At 42.6% G+C, this 25,109-nt stretch overlaps 1 protein-coding gene across 1 annotated transcript in view; it reads right to left on the bottom strand.

Annotated features, from left to right (window-relative positions):
• The window catches only part of sema4gb (sema domain, immunoglobulin domain (Ig), transmembrane domain (TM) and short cytoplasmic domain, (semaphorin) 4Gb), a 56,096-nt gene extending 34,000 nt beyond the window's left edge, over positions 1 to 22,096 (bottom strand). The window contains exons 1-9 of the mRNA XM_030078580.1: positions 22,029 to 22,096; positions 17,170 to 17,446; positions 6,175 to 6,323; positions 5,662 to 5,724; positions 5,147 to 5,245; positions 4,823 to 4,916; positions 4,328 to 4,441; positions 3,768 to 3,922; positions 731 to 906 (exon numbers count right to left, since the gene is read on the bottom strand). Coding sequence (XP_029934440.1) covers positions 731 to 906; positions 3,768 to 3,922; positions 4,328 to 4,441; positions 4,823 to 4,916; positions 5,147 to 5,245; positions 5,662 to 5,724; positions 6,175 to 6,323; positions 17,170 to 17,308 — 989 coding nt within the window. The 5' untranslated portion in view covers positions 17,309 to 17,446; positions 22,029 to 22,096. The remainder of the gene's footprint in view (positions 1 to 730; positions 907 to 3,767; positions 3,923 to 4,327; positions 4,442 to 4,822; positions 4,917 to 5,146; positions 5,246 to 5,661; positions 5,725 to 6,174; positions 6,324 to 17,169; positions 17,447 to 22,028) is intronic.
• Between the last annotated feature and the right edge of the window lie 3,013 nt (positions 22,097 to 25,109).

The raw sequence follows: 25,109 nt of genomic DNA, 5'->3' as shown, positions 1-25,109 counted from the left end.
GAATGTCCTCATACCATGCATGGCAATGATGTCATCCTGATAGACATATGGTAATGACATGTTTTAGTCTTATTTTTTATGTATTGTTTAACCAAGTGAAGAGTTCATTTGCAAAAACAGATATCTCCATTTGAATTTATTAAACCTTTTCAAACTTTTTTGAATTTTATTAAAATTTACTTTATATTTATTTCTATTTTTATATGTTTATTTAGCCTGGCATAATGTTTATTATCCTAAATCTTGCTTTGTGTGTGTGTGTATATATGTGTGTGTGTGTGTACTCCAAGCAGTATCAGTGAAAAAGGTGTATTCATTTTAAGGATGGCTTTTATCTGTTTTTGCAAATGAACTCTTCAAGTGTTTATTAATTGTGTCATCATTGTTTCTAACCTCTTGCCTCTTCTTTTGTACCAACACAATATCGTGTTGTATTGCATTGCACTGGGTAGAATCATATCACATATTGTATTTTCATGATGGTCTCCCATATATGAGTAACTCTGAAAGACTGTCCTGTCACCGGAAAGTCACAGATTAAAATCTCCCCCATAACCAGTTGCTCTTGACAGAAAGACACCACATTCCACTCTGCTCAGTCACTGTAAGCTGCCATGAATAAGAGAAAACATGACTGTAACGTAAAATATGCACAACATTTAAAGGGGGAAAAAAAAAAAAAATCATGCTGTCTTGTCGAGGAAGCAAAAAACATAATGTCGTCTCTTACCACTCCAGGCCAAAAACGCCATAGAAGATGCTGCTGTGTGACTCCCGCCCCTGCAGGACAAACACGCTGCGTAGTATGTTGAGGTGGAGCTCGTAGTCTGGGACGGAGCACACCATCCTAGCCTTGAGGAAGGTGGTCCACTTGCGCTGCAGCGTCCTCTGGCCACCCCAGTCGCCCTGAGGGTGGAGGAGACACAGAGCGGTGGATGGGTGGATGGAAGAAGAGAGGGCTGATAAGCAAAATCACTCACTCGACCTGATATGCTTTGGCAGACACACTTCCACACACACCACTGGACACACAACTATGTATAGATGGTAATTACAGCATGGGCACGTGCACAAACACACTCCAGTACACGTGGATCTACATAGAGATAAACATAAACATCTACACATAGAGGTTATTTTTATTTATTTATTTATTTATTTATTTTTATTTATTTTTTTTCTGCTGTGTAAACTGTTCATATTTCTATTTTTTATATATTCCTTGTTTATAGTGTATATATTGCTTGCTGCTATTTATCATCTGTTTATACTGTAAATTTGCACATTGCCCACATCTATGCACATTGTATACATCTATGCACACTGTTTTTTTGGTTTTTTGCACATTGTTTTTTTGCACATTGGGTACTTAGATCTTTAGATCACGAGTGTCATCTTTATTCTTTATTTATTTATTTATTTTTTATTTGATCTTGTAATCTGTGGATACTGCTGAAAACTGTGAATTTCCTTCGGGATGAATAAAGTATCTATCTATCTATCTATCTATCTATCAACCTATAGAGTGCATATATGCATAAACACACAGTGAGAGGAGAGAGAAAGGGGGATGCAGGAGAGTTTTATGAGAGCGCAGCTTAATGTTAGTATTCTGGCTCCAAGTGTGCCTACTTTAGCACATTTGCTCTAATTGCATTTCTGTAGCGCTGGGAGGCGAGGCTGCATGCAACCTCTCCCAGGAAGTAGTGATTTAGCACACCTCATTTAGGAGCGACACAATTTGACAGAAACTACTTTTCTCTTTGTTTGTCTGAGGTACGGTGCCTCATCGCTCTTGGTTTATGTCTTCCGCAGACACGTGTCATTCATCACAACGCTCGGCATGTTCTCTGCCTCACATCGGCCTCCCACACAAAAGAAAAAGGTAGTTTTAATCAACAAAGCACACTTACATATCAAAAACAAAAATGCCTGCATCTGGAGAGTACAGTTCCATCAATAATAACAGCAAGGTTGCTCGGTACAGGGGAAAGATAAAGGAAATAACAAGAGAGGGAATGGGCCTGCAGACAAACACATCAGTGTTTAATCTTTTTTTTTTTTTTTTTCTGCAAAGCAAAACCCCAAGAGAGAGCTGGCAGAGAGCTCAGAGAGGCAGAGGTAAGAGTGATGCCATCTAAAAAAAATAACATAAAGCACCTCTTATAGAGATAGATGCCAGACAATCACTGTGGAGAAATGCACTGATAGATCACACTCCAAGTCAATCAAATCACACCCGGGGTCATCGCGCTGTCATGTCATAACTCTGAGGGAATACGAGTCAAGCGTGGCAGCGTAGCACCGTAAAGACGTGCCTGTGGGGAAATTAACCCGTGGAATGTCTCAGATGATGGAGACTAGGCCTTACCTGTTTGAGCTGGTTTGTTTCTATACATCTATGCAGTAATAGTACAGCAAAGCAATAAGTGGACACGTACTAGCCAAACACTGGTATAAACAAAATAATCATATATATTTGGGCTGAACAATATGGTAAAAAAAAAAAAAAAAAAAAAAAATCCCACACCAGAGCATCTCTGTAGCACCACAATTCTTAATTTATGATGGCATTTTGTCACATATTTTACCACATTTTATCAAAACTTTGCAGCTCTTGTGATTTGGGTATTGCACTTGGTGTTGACTTCAGTGCGCTATTCGCCTGGAAAGACCTTATTTTCATGCAACCCTACTCTGTGAATATGGGTTATGACGGTGGAGGACGTCGATGCTGTTTGGCTGAGAAGTGGACAAACAGAAGAGGACAGCTAGTTAGGCAGCTAAAAAAATGGCGGATCTCCAGTGGTTTCTGGCCGGAGGCGACTGCCAGCGCCTTCAGCGTATGTGGAGCTGTCTCCAACCACCGTGGTGTGTCTGGCTGCCACGGGGATCAGCGAGGGACTAGATCGACATCTGCATGTGCTGCTGTGGCCTAGTTCAAACTGAGTTGTTACACTCTCTACTGCTCGAGCAACTCCACTCCCGAGCTGGAGAGGAGGGCACTGATGAGGCCAGACCTTATTTCCAGAAATGAGTTCCTCTGAATTCGGAAAGGATCAAGAGAAGTTGCGTAGACTGTGATTCTATAATGGCTACATCAGCCCAAGAGTTTATTGTGGTGGCGATTACATAGCCAAAAAGAAAAAGAGAGGGAGCGAGAGAGAGAGAGAGAGAGAGAGAGAGAGAGCAGCCTTCTGAATCTCCAGGAATGGCTGCTGGGCATGCTGTCTACACTGGAGACGCTGATTGCGAGTGAAATGAGGTGAGAGAGAAAGAGAGGAGGAGGAGGAGTGGAAGAGGGAGAAATGAGATGGGGGGAAAGAGAGAGAGAGGGGGGGTGTTCGCCACTGGATGTGGGGGTTGGTGGGCTTCTTCTAGTTTGCCTGGCAACAGTGGCATGGCAGGAAGCCCCTCAGTGAAGAAATCAAGATCAGAGACAGCCACAGTGACACAAAGTGCTGCTCGAGAATAGGAACTCTGCTCAGAAACCGAAAACAAAGAACCCCATAAATCCATTTATGCAATAATGATCTGGCTCTGAGTCAGTTTCCTGTAAAGCCTTAAAGTCCAGCCATTTAGGCACTTCCAACATTCAGCAACTTTTTTCCCCCTCACTTGTTTTAACCTTTTCTGCCCATGACCTTGCAGACGCTACAAATCACTTGACTTAAATATGTTTGGCTTTGTTTGAGTGTACTTTCCGAACCCGCTAAAACCATTAGTATGTTTTTAATTTGCCCCCTGTGTGAGTGTCTTTCTCTGACCTTGCAGACTCTGGCTACTCTGGACACTTTGGTCTGGCTGGGGTAGGCCATCTGCTCCTGGCTCCTTTCCGTGAAGAAGAAGTAGATCTTGTCATCATCACCGATGGAGCTGTTGACGCTCTCCTTCAGCAGCACAGAGCCCACAAAGTCAGCCTCTGTACACACACACACACACACACACACACACACAGACCTATTAGCGGCCCAGGAAGCGTCTCCTTGGAAACCAGATACTAGATGGAGCTTTTAAGTATAATTGAATGGCCACAACTAAGCCAGTTTGTGCTGCAGTGCATTTTATGACACAAGTTATATTTTAAGATGGGATTTCAACTATTGCATGAGAAATTTCAGGAGCCAGAAGACCTATTTTTGTATGACAGCAAAATATCTGATGGAATCCAAACGAGCAAAATGTCAGTGAGGCTTCGCCCACTGGGTGTTAAGTAATGCCGAGTAAAAACCACCGTGTGCTGTCTTCAGGTATAAAACCGCAGGCGATCGCAAACAGCACAAAAAAGGGGAGCATTTTCCTTCTTTTCGTCATGCCTTACACTTACCCAGAAGCCACCTGGTGGGAGCCTCCTCTGTTCTGAGCGTGGGGAAGGGGAAGTTCCGGCGCACATCTGGGGAGCTGCGGAACTCGTACTGCGAGGCCGTGAACATCTCGCCATCTGAGAAACACATCAGCAGAGGACAGGAGAGGAGGGAGAACAGGAAAAAGTGGGCAGTCTGAGTCGGAATCAGATGTAGATTAAAGCACTTTAGCGTACAGTTGGTGTGCGGACGGTGACCCCTGCCACCCACTGCGGTTGTAGTACTCAAAAATGGTAATGAGACATAGATCCTCACTGTGCTCTGTGGCCATTTTGTTCAAGCGCATGTCTCTCCACGGTTTTCCTTTAAAATGCCCAGCACACATGCATTAACCACAGAGGCCATCGCTCTGGGTGCCTCTAACACGGCCCCTGGAGAGATATCAGCATATTCCCTGGGCCTGTATTCTGCCTTGACTTACACAGAGGACACGCTCAGTGCAAATTAGGGTTGCTTACCAACGAGGAGGCCAGTGTACCCCTTGGCCGGGTCATATGGACACCTGTCTCTGCCCTCCTCGAAGCCTGAGGAGAAGCTGAACTGCTCTGCATCCTTACAGCAAGGGAGGAGAGAACAGCCAATGAGTCACTTCAGTTCAATTCAGTTCAGTTAATTTAAGTTTCCTTTCCATTGAATTCAATTCAGTTCACTTCAACTCTCATTTGTCTCCCTCTATTTGGGGTCACTTTTTTCCCGTTGCAGTTTAAATGCATTTATTATCCTTACGAGCTTGAACTGTAATTATGTGCACGGTTATGAAATGAAAACAAACCAGCTCTTACTATGTAAGCACAGAGAGGCCTGAAGGCGTGGGTTCCACAGACGTACAGGTGAGACTCATTGTACCGCTGCAGGAAGCGGATGTGATTGTAACACTCTGTCTGCGGGAAACAGAGAGCAAAATGGTAAAAAGAAAATACTTCTAGCCTCCCACGTAAGAAAGGCAAAAGAACAAAGGCCAATCCATTCGCTTCATATAATGGGACTATTTCAAGAAATGGGGGTCATTTCTGCTCCTGTAATTAAGGTTTCAGCGCTCAAACTCCTGTTTCATTTTTTCTTGGAAATAGGGAAAGAGGGAAAATAATTGAGAAAATGCACTGTGGTGCCATTAGAAGCAATACACAGAGCACAAGGCAGAATTATTTGACAATTTTCCAATTACTTCTCAATAGATAAATGCAATAAATGTAATATTTAGAATAAAGACCACAACTGTTCTATAAAGAGGAAGGCGTGAAATTGGTGTGTGTGTGTGTGTGTGTGTGTGTGTGCAAACAGTGCTGCAGGGTTGTACCTGATTGTCTCTGCCTTTGTTTAGACACTGCCTCTTCTGTTCAGGGGAGGCTTCCCAATCAATCTGCAAATAATGGGAGGTAATACCAACGGTTAGCCAAATACAGAGGGGTAAAGAAGACAGACAGAGGAGAGACAGCAAGTCTGTGTGTGAGAGAGAGAGAGGAGAGGAGAGGAAAGACAAAGAGTAAATAAGAGAAAGGAGGAGGGAGAGCAAGAGGAGGACAGTGCACTTCAGTCTTAATTTTCTGGCTGCTCAACAAAACACGCCGCTGAGTTCCGACTGTATTCAGTAGCCCTTGAATAAACGCCTGGTGCATTTAATCCGATATCCACAAAACTGGAGGAACACAATGGGATTTGCTCAATCTGCTTAAGGCTATTATTAGTTTGTCCTCCTTTTAATACTTGGGAAACAGGGGAGGAAACTTGGGGTTTGGGAAATGGGGTTTGCCGTTCCACAGCATCTGCGCTGCAAAGTGTGAGAGGAGGCTCGCGGCGTCTTGGCACTCACGGAGAGGTTTCCAGGGGTGGAGATGTCGGAGGTGTTGAGCGCGTACAAAGCTCCTCTGCCTCCCACGTACAGCAGGCCCGCCTCCTCCTCCAGCAGCAGGGTGCTATAGTTCTGAGAGGAACCTGTGAAACGCTCGCTGCCCAGCAGACCTGCACAAAGACGAGGACACACACACATTCAAGCCAGCTCACTTCATCTCGTGACTATTACAATCATATCCCAGTGATTTTCCAGTGTAACATCATTTTACACGCCTAGATTTGAGTGAAGTGGCACTAAACTGCAAGTGACCCTGATCGAATTTAACGACTTTAAGTGAAACTTATGAACCATAGACCATATAATAAAATTATACTGCACTCCCAGCAGTAAATGCTCACTCAAATAGAGCAGGCTGCTAATGATCTACACTTCTAGCAGGTAAACTGTGACCCGCTGGTTCTTGCAGCCGCACTGGACCCTTCTGTCTCCATCAGGGGTGAAATGAACAGGAGAACAGATTAATTGCGACAAGCATGCAGCCCTCCCACCACCACAGTAAATCGATTGGTGGGAGATGAAAATAAGTTCTCTTATTACTGGGAGCCGGGACGCGCTCCCATCAATTCACAACAGAAGGAGGAGGAGGAGGGGGAGGGAGAGGCAGAGAAAAGGAGTGTGTGTGTGAGACAAAGAGAGAGAGAATGGATAGGAGGGGAGGATGTACGGCAATTAATATGCCCATCTGCACCCCGCTGACTCATATTCCTCAATAGCATCGCTGATCTCTCCCTCTCCTTCCCTATTCGCTATTCCGTAGAGGTCTAACGACACCTGTCCTGTCTGCTTCTCCTCTCCTATCTCGACATCTCCTCTGCCAGACGTGGATGTCAGCCTGTGTCAAACTTTTAGTGCAGATAGAGGCGCTGTAACCTCCTGTAAACCTCCTGCGATACGAGCAGCGAGGCAGATTTTCCACCCCCAGATAAAAACAATGTCCTCCTTTTCACTGTCCCACAGCAGCAGAGCAACCTGCCCCCATTTCAGAGGTGCTAGGCCAGGGTGTGATGAAATATTTAGCCTTGCAACAGGCAAAATAATCTGTTTTCCTGCCTTGAGGGCCAAAGATTCTCATAATGATGCCTGGTAACGAAAAGGGGGTGAATATTTTCTATTTAGTGCTACACGATGCGCATCGTGGAGATAACCCTAATTTGGCCCACTTAGATTGTGAACCGCCCTCCTCTGTCGTCACACATCCACTCACACACACACACATGCATTTAGCACTGATGATGATGCTGTGGCAGCATTGCTGATGAGACTTGGCAGTACTGGGGCACGATTCCTGCTGAATGCCCTTAAATTTGCCTCCCCCGTGCCCCCTCATCCCCACATTCAGCACCATCCACCCAGCAATCACTGCAGCAGCCCGGTGATGCTGTTCAGCCTCACCCTCAGTCACACTACGCTTGGTTGGGGTTCTTATATTTCACTGGGAATTACAAACTAGTGTTAAGTCAAGATAAAGAGCACAATTTGAATTAAAAAAAAAAAAAAAAAAACTCCTCCTTGTGGACTGTAACGCTACAACTGGTAAGTATTTGGAGCCGTTTCCTCCAATTCATAAGCAGGAAATGGTGACGACAAAAACGACAAGGTGTTTGTCTGTGGCCAGGTTGTAGTCAGTTACGCAATGCTGCCAAACTGGTTCAGGGACCCTCCCTCCAACTTAAACAGACAACTGAAATCCATGTTTATACAACACAGAGACGAAAAAAACAGACGCAGATGTCTGAAGAGTCTGCATGTCCCACCACAACTGCTGCCACGACTGAATGAATGAAAGAATGAATGAATGATTTTTTTTTTTTTGTTATCTTCATGTCATATCATCTCAATGGCCCGTCCCACCACAGATTACATGACACACAATTAAAGCAACATAAAACACAGACTTTCAAGTCACTTAGACCACATCAGACAACATATCTGTTTAAACATCTATTTTCTTTGTGAAAATGCTTTATCCAAATATTCTTCCATTGAAAAATAATCAAGATGTTCCCTAAAACTCCAAAAACTTCCTCAAATCATAATACAAAGGACAAAATAAGTCAAAATGCATGTCATTTTAAATTCCCTTTAACACACATAAATGGCAGAGCCTATCCATTTCATCAATAGCACTGTAACACTCATTTTTAATCAAGCTACATGTCCTGACATTTACACATTTTTCTTTAAACTGATGAAAAATGGCACCCTTGGCCAAACTAGTGTTGAGTTTTCTGTTTTTTGTTTTTTTTTTTCTATTACTGCTACTTTACTGTGCTACTGCTACTGCAACTAGAGCTGTTGGTGAGAATGATGATGCCAACAACAACAGTGATGATGATGATAATGATGATGATGACTTTCACCGGCGTGTTGGATCTTGCACAAAAATAACAAAATCCCGATCAAACATTTTTTTGCGTTTCCCCGACATCACATGGAGAGAGTCTCCTCTCCCACATGACTGTCTGCCTGTCTCAGCGTCACATGGACACAGCGGGTGATGACAGAGGAGCTGCTAGAAAGCCCTCGACTGACTCTCCATACGACACCACGCTGAGTCAGACTGCAGCTCATGCCTCTCCTGCTGCCCACCTTCCTTCCTGCTCGCCTTTTATGTTGGGAGGATGAGTGACAGCCAGCCAACCACACGGGCCCTCTCACCGCTCCATAATTATCATATCTCTCTGTCAGACCCATCTTATGCATGATAGCAGGGATGACATGACATGCAGCTCCTTGTGGAAGGGAATCTCCAGGAAATCTCCGAGAAGTCGGCCTTGCCGCGGCACCGAGAGCGGTGACATTTAACGTGCAGAATTTTAACATCAATAAATCATAACACATTAATTATGAAACGTTAGTGTAATTACTGTAAATGTACAATGCCACTGAGAAGCTGGCAGCCTTTGTTGGCTTCTACACTGCCAGTGGCAACATCCTCTTTGTGAAATGAAGCAACATGGCTTATGGGAAATGTGGTATTAAATTTTATAAGTGCTAACAACATCACCGTTTTTAGATGCAGACTAAAAAAAATGTGGCCTTTTATTTACTCTTTTAGGCATTTTTTATTACAATTTCATATGGAAGAAGCTTTAGTAATAGGATTAATAACGTAGCAATAAAGGAGATTCAGAAAGACTCTGACTGGACATTAAATACCACACATTTCATGAAGAGGTTGAAAAGTTCATTTGAGTTCACCTCACCACATCTGAAATTCAGATGCGTTTCCCCCTCAGGAATGATGAATAATTTTGTACGTCTCCATGATGCACTAAGACCAAGAAGTGAAATGTTTTGGAGTGTGCGATTGTCTCATGTTATTTCTAATTGCGAGTCAAGCACAGCCATGAGTGGACAATGAGCAGCTCCTCTGACAAAGCCAAAGGTCAGGACACGCCGGGGGGGATTCATGTGAAGCTGTGGGCTCTGGGATGAAGGGGCTGCCATCACGCAGCAGGGCACCCTCTCTCTCTCTCACACACACACACACACACACACACACTCACACTCACAGGCACACACGAGAAACACATACACTCAGAAAAATACATACGTAAATCACTACACTGTAAAAAGTCTAACATGCAGTTGTTCATTCAATCTAATAACTTCCATTGAAAACAGAATAAAATTATTGATTTGATTGTGAAAGTCTTTCTTTTTGGATTTTGAGACATCAGTTTTGATTTATACAGAACTAAATATCCGCCCAAAGGACACAACACTTTGTTATTGATTTCTCTCGGATATATTTTTTAGTTCATGTTCAGCAGATAATATTTTTTATTTTGAGTCAAATGTGATTCGCGTGAGATCACATGTGCCCCACCAGAAACAGTTCTCTTTTTGCATGGCCTGACGGGTGAGAGGCATCGTCGCAGACATCTTTTATGGATTACACCCGAAAATAAATGTAAGTTGCACAGCAGAAGGAGATACTCAAACTTTTAGTGTTTTGTGTTGGCAAAATGGCAAAGAATGGCCCCATTGAAGCTGGCTAATCAGCCACCACCAAAGCTAGCTCGCCCTCTTTGCATGCTTTTGGAACATTAGCTCTGGTGTTGTCGTGAAGATACCAAATTTAACTGAGGGTCATGGTCGAGAAAATCGCTGGTCCACATTTGACTGTAATTTTTTCTTCATTCCAGACACATTTTTCAAAGGTTAGCTGTGAAACCAGGACAAATGTTTTATGTTTTTATTTATTTATTTATTTATTTTGCAATACACTTCTCTAAGATTATGAAGCACTTTGAAAGTTGTTGAAAGTTGAATGTTGAAAGAATAAATAATTTTTGAAATAATGTATTGGCCAAGTGTCTTATCTTTTATAGAGTGTAAGATGGGAAATGCATTGAAGTAAAATGAAATGTGAAGAATATAGTTTGATTATGTGTAAATGAATTTACTGGTGTCAACGCAAACATTAATTATTTATTTGGTGCAATGTAAATACATTAGGTTAGTTCATTTGGATCAAGACAAAGAATTAAGGTTGGGTCAAGTGCAGTAATATGGTTTACATCAACATAGAAGAATCAGCTCATAACAAGTGACTCAATTTAGATTATGTGAAGTCAAATATTTTAGATGTGACCATTGAACATCAAATTTTTTTAATTTGAGCAAGGTTTTTCTTTTTACAGTGTACACTGATGCTATAAATGGGACATACATTGTGGAAAAAACAGTGACAAAGAGGGGGACATCAAGAAAAAGAGGTAAGACATTGCACGTGCACTCACACACACACACACACACACACACATAAAGGCAGAAGTGACAACACATCAACCCCCTCATGGGAACATTGGTTATCCTCTGAGATCACGCTTAAAGAAAAAGTTATGCAAACACAACAACGGCCCTAGGCAATGTAAAGAGCCCACTACTCGTGAGTCATCCAAGAGTGAACACGAGCCTTGGGTTCTATCTTACAAAAATAGTGGCCCAATGATATAACAAGCGTGGCGCTTAAGAGAAGGACTGTGGTGACGTAGGAAACGTCCCCGGCCCGAGGCAGCGCAGCCACAGCGACCTTGGTCTTGGACCCGGCATGACCGGTGCCTTGTTTTACACAAGCAACGCTGCCTTGTTGGCACGTTTTTTGGACACTTGCTGCCTCTTCACATCTCTGTGATAACAGGCCAGAATTTATGAAGCAGATAAAAGCAACGCTCAGCGTGCTCTGAAGTCATCTCATGAGCGGAAATCAATAGAGTGCGAACACAGTCTTGCTTCGAACCAAATCTGTCAGCTCAAGAGGAAAGATAAAGAAGAAAACAACTTGTGCTAACTCTCTCTTACTCTCCCTCATGCACGGACAGTACAGTTAAGACTATGGAGATAAAAACAGGCAGCTACAGAGAGCTTGTTTAAAAAAAAAAAAAAGGCTTTGATCACATCCTTATTTCCCATGATTACATTTTATTTGGCTTTTTCTTAACCTCAAAGAACTACACGGAAAATTTGTTAATACAATTCAAATTTTATTATGTTAGTACTGAAACTGCATAAACGTGCTGCGATGGATATTTGAACCTGACTGACCAATAAAGGTGGAGGCATAAGCCATATTAAAAAACTTTATGTTTCAATCTATAACATTAGCATAGCCATAAACAGGCCGACTGTGCCAACAGTCTAATTTAAAGTAGACCTACCCTGCCCTGAGGCCACTGTTTTGTACGCACGCACACACGCGCACACACACACACACACACACACACACACACAGTACCTTGTGCTCCGTTACAAATCGATGAAGAGAATCAACAGAGCGCTGGGGTGTGCCAGAAACCTCTCAGCCCGCTGGCTGGTTTCTAGTTTCTGTTGTCATCATGTATGCATACATATGAGGGAGTCTGTGTGTGTGTGTGTGTGTGTGTGTGTGTGTGTGTGTGTGTGTGTGCTTTCGCGTGGCCTTGTTTGTGTATGTTCAGAGAACAGTCTGGCACATGCGCAAGAGTAAGAGGTCAAAACAACCCTCTGAAACATCTGTCAGATTTTCCAGTGAGGACACCAAAGCATTGACTTTTTTCAGAGTTACTTTACCCTTCAACTGTCTCTTGAGAAAGAGTGAGGCTCCTCCGTCAGTGACTCAGACGGTCTGAGGCTCTGAGGAGTGTGGGATGTTTGAGTTTGCCAGAACTCTGAGCTCGTCTGTCCCAACACTGAGCCATTACAGGTGGCGCATCACAGGCTGTGTGTACTCACTTCCAGACATATTTGTAATCCTCCATATGGGGTCCAAGATCATCGTAAATCCAGTGTATGTTTGTATATGTGTGAGTGTGTGCATGTGTGTGTGTGTGTGTGTATGTGTGTGTGTGTGTGTGTGTTTGTCTGCGGCTACTGAAGTCAATGCAGTGCGTGACTTCCTGTGTGACTCAGTGATCACTCGTGGGGCCCTTTCAGACTAGACAGGCACATGACACACACACATAAACACACAAACACACAAACACACACACACACACACACACACTTATACAAAGTTTTGGGTACAAATGCTGGGAGGAAAGCCCGTGACTTAACCGCTTTGGACAGTGTGAGAACTGTCAGCTGCTGTCAACTCAATCAGTGTTATATAAGCACAGGCTTCATTATCAGGCTTGAGAGACGTTGGACATGCCTCTGATCTGAAAAAATGCACAATACTACACATTTATACTTTAATCACATATTTTAGTGTATAAGTAAATATTTTACTACATTCTTCACAAGGTATGAAAAAAACAAGTGGTATTGAAAATGCAGTATGGCCAAGGGCAATATCCAATTTGCAGGAGCTGCAATGTTTCGATAAAGGTACAATCTGTGACAAAATACCATTACAAATGAAGCGTTGTGCTAATGAGACGCCCTGGCCTACAAATCATACTCTCCACTCATAAGAAAACAGCAAAAATCGCAAAAATTTAAATTGTTCATATTTCTATTTTGTTTTTCTATATTCCTTTTTTATAATGCTTATATTGCTTTTTGCTATTTATTATCTGTTTATAATGTAAATTATGCTTCATATCTTGCTATCCACTTTGCTGCTGCAATGCGTGAAATTTCCCCACTGTGGGACTAATAAAGGAGTATCTTATCTTATCTTATCTTATCTTATTATCATCATTTTAATAGGGTTTTTTTCAGTGAAAATGAAAATTATTATGCAGAAATTACCATGTCCAGTAAAATTTTGAATAATATCAGTTGTAATATCTATCTGATTTTTTTTTTTTTTTTTTTGTAATATTGTTCAGCCCTAGTATGTAATGTTAAGGCACAAGGCTATGTATCCTCAAAATGAAACTTCAAAATTTGGCATGAATATTAATGTGCATTTTATGTGTTAAAGTTTGTCCAAGCCTCGTACAATCCACCACTTCTTGAGAAATCTCATGGCGTGCAAGACAAAACGGGAACTTCCGAGTCAGAAGAGTCTGTGCCTACTTCTTCATGAATAAAGATGTCACCCGCCGTCAGAATAAAACACGCTTTTTAAGTATCATGCCAACAACCACAGTGTGTCATGTGCGCCACAACTCCTGTGATGCCAGCGGTACACTGCAACATCTTTCACTGCACTTGTCAGATCCAAAACTTCCACAAGACTTTTGTTTTACCGGGGAGATTGCAGAGTGAGATGAAAGACAGCCGAGACTTTCATCTCAGCGAAGAAAGCCGAGCGCAACCAACACGTACAATACCCAAACAGCGCCGGTGTTATTTCAGGGCTAGGTAGATGCTATCAGAGAGTCACCAGTAAGATCCTTGCCTCAATCAGACGGGAATGTATCAAAGCGGCAGCACTCATGGAAGTCTCAGTGAGGATTTGGGGTCCGATCCCCACTTTTGTCACAGGAGACGTGTCACTACAGAGAGGGAAACTTGTGCGTGTGGCAGCGTTGGTGGGAAAACAAATGAACCACGGGGCCAACATAGTACAACACTGCCTCCTCTCCACGGGGGCGAGAGGGGGAGATGAAACGATTTGCGGGGAAGCAGCCCCGGCGAAGTCGATAACGTAAGAGAGTCATGTTTGTCTTCTGTGTTCAATATGCAGAACATGCAGCTGCTTTGCCTGCTTGTCGGGGGAAAAAGACACTAGGCTGAATACTAAATCAGTGATCAGCAGAGGTCTGACTCCTAAACATTGCTACATGCGCCAACAACCATGCTTCATGACGGAAACACCTCAAAGACAGTCAAACATCTGGCTGACACGGTTTATTAGCAGCGTCATAATCCTCCCTTTGCTATTCATAAAAAAGGGGACTGTTACTATGTGGACCTTTTTTTGCCCTCTCAGCTTGTCATGGCAACAGCAGACAACTTACAGTGCATCAATATTTCAGGTGCTTATTATTTCAGGTCTGGTAGACAGAGGCAGAAAAAGCAGGCCAAGAGAGGCACCCCATGGGCACAGGGGAGAGTTCACAACGCTGTCAGGTATTAATCTCCAAACAGGGGCACGCTCACACAGTCACACACACTGAGGCAGCTGCTTTAAGGGTCAAACGTAGCCAGAGAAAGCTGCACGATGGGATTTCTGAAATACTATACATTATGTGTCTTATAAATCTGGACTCGCTTTCCACTCCATATCCTCATTCTCTTGCTTGCATGCGCCATCTGTAAAGCATACTGTAAATGAACGAGCACCCCCTCACCCCAACTGAGAAACACATTACAAATCCACCCACAGAGGCAAACTAATACAGACGCATTCCCATAGGTAGTGGTGTGGTTGAGGCAGCTCCGCCCACATAAAGCATCCTTCTCATTTCTATACACTCTCCAGTCAAGTGTCAGGCGGACGGATCATCATTATGATGTGCTTCTCTCTGCACTCTCCACCTCACCGAGTGTCTCCAAAGGGACTGTGACAGAGGGTGCATGTGTGCAGATTTTAAATGTAACTGCATGCTTTGCACAAAAAACAAAAAACAAAAATGCACACATATGCAGACACACACGGATGCACCTAGATACACACACACACACACACACACAAAAACGACTGCGCTTGCATACATCCCTACACGCGGTGCATGCAGACGTGCTGAAACACACGCAGACACGCACACATAATATATTCACACACACGCCGGCGCACACATCCCCTGATGGCTAGAAAGTAGGTCAAGGACATCTTTCTACGAGGGCAAGGAGAGAAATAAGATCTGTGATGACAGACTGGCTCTGGCTGCAGCACCAGAAAGTGCCCACAGTGAGCTGAGGATGTACGATTTATAATCCAAGACAGAGGGAGAGCAGTGAGATGTTTAAATAAATAGCCAGGGGCAGAGCAAATGGGAGTTGGCGCCGTCAGAATAGACATTGTCGGCAGAGTATTCTGTCTGAGATATTATTACAAACTTACTAAATGAGGCTTAATGATCTATGGTGCCGCCCCATCTGACAAACCCTTCAGACTTAATGTGGTGCGTTCCTCTCATTTAGCTGATACAGTGACTGTATTGATGTTAGTTATTAGTACAGTGCCATCTTCTCCCATAGACCGCAGTCATTGTCTGCAGGAGACAGCAGTACAATAGTAGCCATCAAACTACATTCACATCTATGTATTTCTGTATTAGTGCCGCAGTAGTTGTTATTGCATTTCTCTTCGGTACTGACAGAAAATGCATTAAAAGCGCAATAAAATTAACATACTGTGAAGCAAAATGTGTCCCTGAAGTGACAAGTTGTCAGAAGAATTTCTTCCATCTCCCAACAGAGAGCAAATGATTAATTTTCTACATAAATTCCTCTCAGGGCAGGAAAACAGTCTGCAACATATTGAACCAAGTGCCCGGTAAAAATTGGTTCCTTTCTACCACAAGTGCTTCTGTAGTACTTTAATTTCCCTGAGTAATTATGACTCAGAACGTCGAGCAGCATATACCGTCTCCAAAACACCACTGCGCACCGGAACAGTTTCCGTAGGTCTTACGACACTGCATCAGGGAGCCGGTCTGGCAATACAGCCCACTCTGCCTCTCCTCTAATAATACTTGTCCTCTGAGGACTGAAGAGGAGTGGAAGTACAGCACAGCCATCTGAAGAGGCTGCCAGCGCCGGAGTTCCCTTCCCTCTGCAGCTGCAGCGGTAGCCTCTGCCGCAGTGATGAAGGGGGGAGGGAGTGGGGTGTGCAGCGGGGGGTGGGTTTAAGGTGGGAGGATGGCAGAGGTGCTGAGCTTCTGCGTAAAAACCCACTCTTTGGCCAAAACACACCTATTCAGCAGTATTCAGTACGCAGGCGCTAATCAGGGCCGGCGTGCAGAGGTCCTGCTTTATGGGGGCTGAGAGAGCCTCTTGTCTATTGTTTCATTAGAGGTGTGTGGTGAGCGGTGTGATCTAGGACAGGGCTGGAGAGGCGATTAATAACTCTGAGGATAAAGAAGCTGTCCTCAGGGCCAACTTCAAAAACTGTGCCATTTCTTTAGAGGGGAGGGGAGGAAGGAACCGGAACAGCGCTGAATCAGGGCAGTATGGTGTGTGTTTACTGTGTTTATGTCTCTATCTGTGGTGTGCATGTGTGTCACAGTGAAATTCGAGATGACCTCTTCAACAATGTTAAGTCAAGTTTACATCCTCTAATATTCAGCTTATTAACAAGAAATGGAAAAAAAATACTAAATTTGGATATTTTAATAACATACTTTTATATCAAAATCCCATCACATCTGCATCTAGTACGTAAAATAGTGATGTCAATGATTTCAAGCCATAAAAACATCACATTTTTGAAAAATCACACCTCTCCCATCAATTAAAACTGCCTTTCTCTCTCATCACCAATTGGTTTACACTTTCAAAATCCACCTCTCTGCCTTTCAGTGACATTTTTCAACTAGAAAAACCTAAAATTCAGGAAGCAGGAGGCTCTCAAAATGGCATTTCCTTGTGACTTTGATGTGTTTTTGTCTGTTCAGCAGGCGTCCCGCTCACCTTTGGAGAACACAGTGGTCCTCGGGGTGACGTCCAGGTCCAGGGAAGGACTGAAGGGGAAGGCCCACAGCTGTGACAGCCTGGCGAGCAGCAGCAGGAGCAGCAGCAGCAGGGGCTCGATTGATCTCTTGTCCCTCATATTCGACGGACTGATTTGGTCCAAGCTTGTTTTCTATTGCACTCAACCGGTTGCGCATACACACAATTTCAGCGTGAGAACAAGTGTGTCTTCTGTCTGTCTCCCTGGTTAGATGCACGCTTCTAACTCATCCTTGAGCTGCAGACAAACAAAAGAGAGAAAGCAAAGTGCTAAATACAGATGCACTGGTTGCAATGAAAACAGACTTTGGACCAACATACCCAACTCAAGGCTGAAAGTTCAGCTTCACTTCCCAGTTCGAAATGGAGTTTGGGAAGATCAGTGTAAACAGAAAGAACGGTACATATGAGAAGAAAGAGGCTAAAACAAGTACACAGGAGAAAAAGCAGTCAAACGTAGAGAGGAACATTTTTCACCAAAAATGACTTTTAACACTCACATATTGACTGCAGGCAGAAAAATGAAGCAAATTATGGGTTCATAATAAAGTTATGTTATCTTAGTATACTTTATTAATGTTTTAAAGCCACAATCATTTATGCTTTTCAAACCTTACCTGATGAATTTCCAGGGGTAATACTTTTAGAAAATCAGTGTATGGCATTTTAAAATGAAACTTTTCATGTGTTTATTTAATTTGTCCCTTCACTGACATTACTCGCTTATTCCTATTTAAGGTCATGGATAAATGAAGCTTATCATATCATACAGTGAGGATAGAGTGGGTGGAGGACAGGGAAACACACGGGACATCTTACCAGTCCATCGCAGCATTAACCCAGATATGCAGATATTCACACTCACACCCACGTTCACATCTATGGCTGATTTAGGATCTCCAGTCTGCCAGGTTGCATGTCTCTGGGCTGTGTTGGGGGACCTTGTTGCTGTGAGAGGACGGTGCTAGCCACTGAGCTACTGAGCCACCGTGCCGCCCCCTCATCACTAGACCGAGCCATCAGCATATCTTGTGCCGCCTCAGGAAGTGTGGAAATATCTGAGGGCGCCCTTCATGTGCCTTCAGATATTTCAAAACACAGATAATAAGTGGCTGTGATTAACTCCGCTGAACTTTGCTGACAAGAGAAACTGCGCGTGAACTTGAACTACATGACCACATGACTTGCTGATGGGCTATGCATCATCACTCTCTGATTACAACCAATTAGCCAAAATTAATGACTAAGGTGCAGTTATGTAAAACACAGCTGAAAAAAAAATGTTTTGGGACTGAAACGGTGTGCCCCTGTGAAGTTGTGATGCACAACACCACTTCATAATTAGCTGTGTGCACGCTGAAGCTGAATGATGGATAATCTAGCGATTAGGCGCCGTGCCATCAGTACAATCTCCGCCTGGCTGCCCCGCTCTCTAGTTCTGTTAGTGATCAAAGGGCCAGCACCGTGGATCCCGCTCCTCTGCACAGTGACACAGGAGAATTTCCAGCTTAATCTCCAGTGCTGCTGCTGCTGCCAGTCACTTCTCAGCATGAAACACAACAAGGCTAATGACCTCTGTGTTCGCAGGATGGGTGTTTGGCTTCTACGAAATCAACCTATGAGATTACAGAGAATTGGGGAGAGCGGGAGAGAGCGAGAGAGTGACGGGCAGATAGAGAGAGAGGAAGTAGGCTTGGGCCGATATCTGATAATATTGAGTATCGCAATACGTGTGGCCATATGTGGTTTTATCTTTAAAATCAAACCTCCCATTGCTTTTTTTTTTTTAAGTTTTGTTTACTGTTTACTGACTAAATCAATTTGGAAACTGCCACATCCTGAGTTCTTTCCTCAGTGTGGGTGTGTTGGGGTGTAAAAAGTTCACATTACAGATAACACTCCCACACACCAATCTTGCAAATAATAATACACAGATATATTTCAGGCCCATAGAGACTTTCATCAGTGTCAAACAATCACATCAATACAACAAAACAGTTTGTTAAATTGTCGGCACTGCAGCTTGTACCAAGTTTCCTAAAACTTTGCAGAAGATAGATGCACAAAATATCAATAATAGTGTGGCAATTTACTGTATATTTTAAATTCATGCATATAAATCATATAATTTTAGGAGCGTTTCAAGAAGAATCAAATAAAATAAATGGATTGTTACAGTGTAGGTTTGATCTTATTGAATATCTTGATATTTTGACATGACAATATAATCATGATTTTAAGTGTGTGTTGTTGTGGGGGTTCCATTGCCTTACATTATCTAGAACTACAGGGCTTTCTAAAACGTTCCACTTGGTGTTGGAGCAGCAGCAGTGCAGCAAGCAGGTGTGCGACCTGCTTCTTGCTACGTGTCCTGGCCTTTTTGTGTGCTGTCAACACCACTGACCGCCCAACGTATGACAACACGTACAGCATCCAAGCAGGCACCCTGGTGATGGCACGGAGGAGCCCTTGAGTGCGTTTTGTTGCATGCTATCATCATGTGGAGCGCAAGGCAAACACTGTTTTTTCCTCCACACATCTGCCTTTGTGTGATGTGCACTGTTGTAGGTGGCAAAGGCGATGACAGCATGTTGTTACCTCACTGATGAAAGGATGGAAACTCCACAAGGAAAGGTAAACACATCTGCCCTGGCACTGGCACGCCTAACATGGCACACGTGTCGGGGGGAATCGAACCAAACAGCAGGTTGTGTCTGAAGCTCATTTTACCTGGCAACATCTGTCAATATCTTCCTGTTTATTGATCCGTGATGCTGCAACAGACCTACTGGCTTGTCATTTGGAGAGCTGGTGTGCACCTCTGGCTTCATTTCTGTGATAGTTTCTGTCCATTGAAAATCTCTAGGTGGAGTCACTGCTGGCCTTACAATGCAACAATGAATTTGTTACAACAAATTTTCTTGACAAATACAAGATAAATATACTACGGGGCTTATGAGTACATGATACTCAAACATGATACTCATACATGACATGCTTTTTTTTTTTTTCCTTACCCAAAGCCAACTGTAGCAGGCTAATAGCTGAGAAAAGCATGAACCATCACTAAAGAGATTAATCACAAGCAAAAGGGAGAATGAGTGGGCTCACCCTGTGGGGCAAATTCACTCTGTCATGGGGAAATCTTAAGACAAATCTCCTCTGAGAAGCGTGAATTTGCAATTGTGTCCCAAATAATCTGCCATTCTGGAGTGGAAATATACTATCTGTCAGGGAATTGCTGCTCTGTTAGTCTGTAAAATAATTAGAGCTGACAAAATCCCTCATTAAATGTCATTCATTTACAGATATGAAAATAAAAAGGCTTCACAAGATTTATTATAATTGAATTAAAGGGATATACTTAATATATCTTAACATTCAAATAGGGTTTTCCTCTGCACTGGGAAGGTTAGGTCTGAACTTGTGAATAGTCTCAATTGTTCTCTGGGGTTAATTTGCAGTTTATCTGATTATTAAAGTCATCCACCCGCTTAATCTCACCAATTGTATCTTCATTGAGAATGAGTTGGAGGATGGAAAAGATATCTAAGAGCTAAATTGGTCTTCTGGGGGATGTGGAGACATTTTTAGGTCAGAACTGTTAACATTATGGTGTAAAAAAACCCATCTCAAATTTGGATGTAAAAGACAAACATTAACAAAGTCTGTCTACTATTCATTACTATGAAACCGTGTTGTACATCAACCCAGCATTGCGGATTAGGGTTTATATTAGTTATTAGTCTGTGACTGACAAGAAAACAGAGGAGGAGGATGATATGAATCGCTGATTTGATGTCATTTACTCTCCCGCCCCCACTTCATCCTACAACCCTGTGTAAGACAACCACATCTTGTAATGTATATTGCAATCCCTGCAGGTGAAGAATGTAAATCAAATTTGCAAACAGTAACTGCTCTCTCTCTCTCTCTCTCTCTCTCTCTCTCTCTCTCTCTCTCTCTGTCACATGGATATTGCGACTTGAAATGGAGCTGCTTGGGATACAAAGAAAATTTTCAGGCTAGAAATTGGAGGCATATTTCAGGATCAGAGAAATCCAGTGTGAAAACACAGATCTCCTCCTCCTCCACTCATCTCCTGAGCCCTTGAATCAAGTGAGTTTGAGAGCTGAGATTACCACTTCAAGCACACTGCAGATCCTTATTAAATGAACTTACAAAACTAATTTTGGATCAAAGTTGCAGCTCTGGGAGAGTCATTTATTATCCCATCCATGCCAAATGAAGAACAAAGACCCCTGGCATCTGCTCTCATAAGTTTCGACCTGTAAGTTGGTTATAAACCTTTAACTACAAACCACTCCGGGCTGTTGAGCAGTCGGAATAAAAACAGTTTAATCTCTCTCATGCATATCCACGCAAACTCGCACGTTTAGGTTATTTTTCAGACCTAGATCTGACTCCCCGCAGGGAACAGCACAGTCAGGACGGGGTAAGTGGGTTATGGGCTCTTTTCATTAACCTCAGCTAGACTCAAGGCGGTGAAAACACTTTCCACACATAACACCTATTGTTTTATCAATGCAGCCTAAGCGAGTATGCGTTGAGCTGCACCGGGCGATCACCTTAAAACTGGCTCCTCCACCATGTGCACCTGTCCGGACTGGACTGCAGCACGGGGGGAGAAGACAAAGCGCACACCACACACACACACACACACACACACACACACACACACACACACACACACACACACACTATAAAGTCGCCTTCACCTGGGTGGAAATCTACATACAAAGCCTGTGTGGATAGATGAAGTGTCTCGGTTCCAGTGTAGATAAAGTGTGCGGACTCACCTGGGCGCCTGGCGGAGTCTGCAAAAAATCCTCCGTGTCGTTCTCCTCCTCCTCGTCCTGGTGAGAAGAGAGCTACTCTGCGCAGCTTTCAGTCCTCCTCTGCTCATACACACGTCTCTCTCTCTCTCTCTCTCTCTCTCTCTCTCTCTCTCACACACACACACACACACACACACACACACACACACACACGCTTTCACAGCAGCAGCCAATAAGTCGACCTTCCTCTGTCTACATTTTTGCCATTCTTCTATACTCCATTCATTTGTCCGTTAATAAAGAAATAAATCTTTACTAATGACAACCTTCAGTAGAAACGGCAGCAACATTTTATATTCTGCAATATCATACAGGAATAAGTCTAAGAATATTATAGTGATACAATGGTATCATTAGTGTCACATGGTCAACAACTCACTATCAAATACAGCAGACAGACTGTACGTACCCAAAGTAAAGAGGTTTGAGTTTAGCTACATTCATGCTCACAGCTGACAACTGAATACAAGCAGAGTTTACGTGAATAAAACGTACATATGATTGTAGATCATAAAAATATAAAACTATATACCTACATGCACCCATGCATTAATGCTCATAAATTCACAAATACGATTGTACGCTTACAACCATGCATGCATTTTAAAATAGCATAAAACAGCAATGTAGCTAGCTACAACACAAACACACTAATAAATAAACAAGCAAACAAAACCCTAATGACTTCAGCTATCCATCAACCATCAAGTAGCCTAACTGATACACTGTAGCGATACCAAATTAGACAATAGCACTAATTAAAAGTTTAACTTAATTAACTTGCTTAATTTAACTTAATTAAACGTTACTCACAATATTATAAGAACCGTTTCCGTAAGAGTAACCTGGTTGTTTCTGTGATATTTTATGAGTATTTTAGCTGCCCTCATTTGCAAACCTATTTTTTCCTCTTCTTTTTTAAGTTTAAATATTGAGATAAAAAGTGGGCTATATGCACAAATTAGTTCAGCAGTTTCTCTCCAAATCCAAACAGTCTGCAATGTACTGGACCTGCTGGGTGTTTCATGACTGCCCCCTGCTGGAAGAGAGATGGACATGCAAACCGCATGCCTGCATGGAGGCCGTCACATTGGTTTAACATCAACAGCAAAAAAAAAAAAAAAACTAGAACAATTAGGGTATTAAAAATCCACATATTTATGAGAGATGGAGCTTTAAGTTACATTTCCTAGAAGGCAGCATTTTTTCTTTTTTCTTTTTCTTTCTTTTTCTTTTTTCTTTCTTTCTTTTTTTTTTTTTTTACCATATAGCCTCCCCCCATTTTACAGCTCCTTGTCATCACCAGGGGAATTCCTGTAGTTCCTCCTCCAAACAACTCCTTTTTGTGTTTGATATGGGAACCAGAAAACTGTAGACAGTCAGCTGTTTCCCTCTTCTTGGAACTGCTTTGTGTATTTGACTCACAAGTTCCCACCCACTCTTTTCTTTTCTGTTGGAAATGAAATGAGAGAGAGAGAGGGCAAGAGAGACAGACATGGACAGATACAGAATGAGAGCGGAGGAGGACATTCAAATGGTTCAGTGGGCATCAACAGCTACTTGGCCTGTGACTGATGTAGGAATTAAAGCCAAAAACCAAGGTAAATGCACTATTTTTAAAGATCTCTCATATGAGAATATATTGAAGTTAAACAGTCTTGAAACACAGTTCAAATGTCAAGTGTGCCATTACATGACATGCAGGCTACACTGTGATGACGTTAAAAAGCTTTCTCTCTCTCCCTGTCCATTTCTTATTTTGTCTCTTACTCACAAACTGGTGATAATCTCAAAATGAAGTTAATGAACAAAGTCTGAGCTCTGTCTGTCTGACTTGTAGCCAAAGCTGAGGATTACGCCTGCATGTGTAACAGGGACATAGTAATCTGTTGCAGATTTGTTGAAAACAAACACAAACATGTTCAGATTACAGGTAGCTTTCACGAGGCAGGACAATACACTACTTCCTTAGACTCTGCAGACTAAACATACTCAAGGAAACTCTAGACTGTGAGAGTACAACAGAAGTTTATAGCTCTAATGGTTGGTGCAGGTAGGACACACCACAGTCATACTGCTCAGATTACAGCAGTGAGCAAACGTCTAAATAACACTATATATGCATTTTAGAGCCTAACTAAAATGTAAATGAACGCAATCATATTATAGCAGGCAATCTAATCGTTAATAAACTGTATTGTGAAAGTTACTCCCCTCCCCCATGTAGCTCACTAAATCAGACTTAACCCAGACATAGCCTGTTGACTCATACTGCCAGTATAATATGATAGACAGATGGCCTTTATTGTCCCAAAGGGAAATTCGTTTTCACAAACTGTCACAGGGAAAAAGAAAAACACCAACACTAAACAACATATGAATACACACAAAATGCACAAATTAACAACAATATCTGGGTATACTGATCCAGAATGAAGCCAAGAGATAGCCTTGTTTCCTTTTCAATGTTTTCAGTGTTTTTTTTTTTTTTTTTCTTTCCAAATCTCACTTATTGTGAAAGTCCTAGGCTAATCTCTTGGCCTGGGCTTTTTATTCGTGATGGTACAAAATACTGGGAGCACTTGTACCTGCCAGAGGAATATATTTTCCTTCCATTATCATTAAATATATCATGAACACAGATGAGGGGAGGAGGGCAGCTTAGAGGAGGGTTTTTAAACCTTGCACCTGGATATCAGTCAGGTGCTGCCAAGATCTTGTGAGTTTATAAAGTGTTAAATCCTGTCATGCAGATTTGTGTGTTTGAAGGGAGGGATGGATGGCTATGGGACTTAAAAGAGAGATGGAATGGTGTAAATGATTGTTTGGCCTTGAGAACTGAGTTCCATAGATGGTTGATGATGACTGTCCACCTATGGTATCAGTTCTTTTTGCCAGACAGTTTGACTCTGCCAGGTAAGATAAAAAAAAAAAAAAAAAAAAAAAAAAAAAATGATAATAAGCAAAAAGGATGGTGCAGTTATTAATGCACAAAGAGTGATCCTCACCGCATTGAAAGGCTGACCCAAGCAGAAAATGTGC

This window comes from Myripristis murdjan, chromosome 19 (assembly GCF_902150065.1).
Source record: "Myripristis murdjan chromosome 19, fMyrMur1.1, whole genome shotgun sequence".
Classification (NCBI taxonomy): Eukaryota; Metazoa; Chordata; class Actinopteri; order Holocentriformes; family Holocentridae; genus Myripristis; species Myripristis murdjan.
The sequence above is the reverse complement of the archived record's forward strand: the minus strand, read 5'-3'. Positions and strand labels throughout refer to the sequence as shown.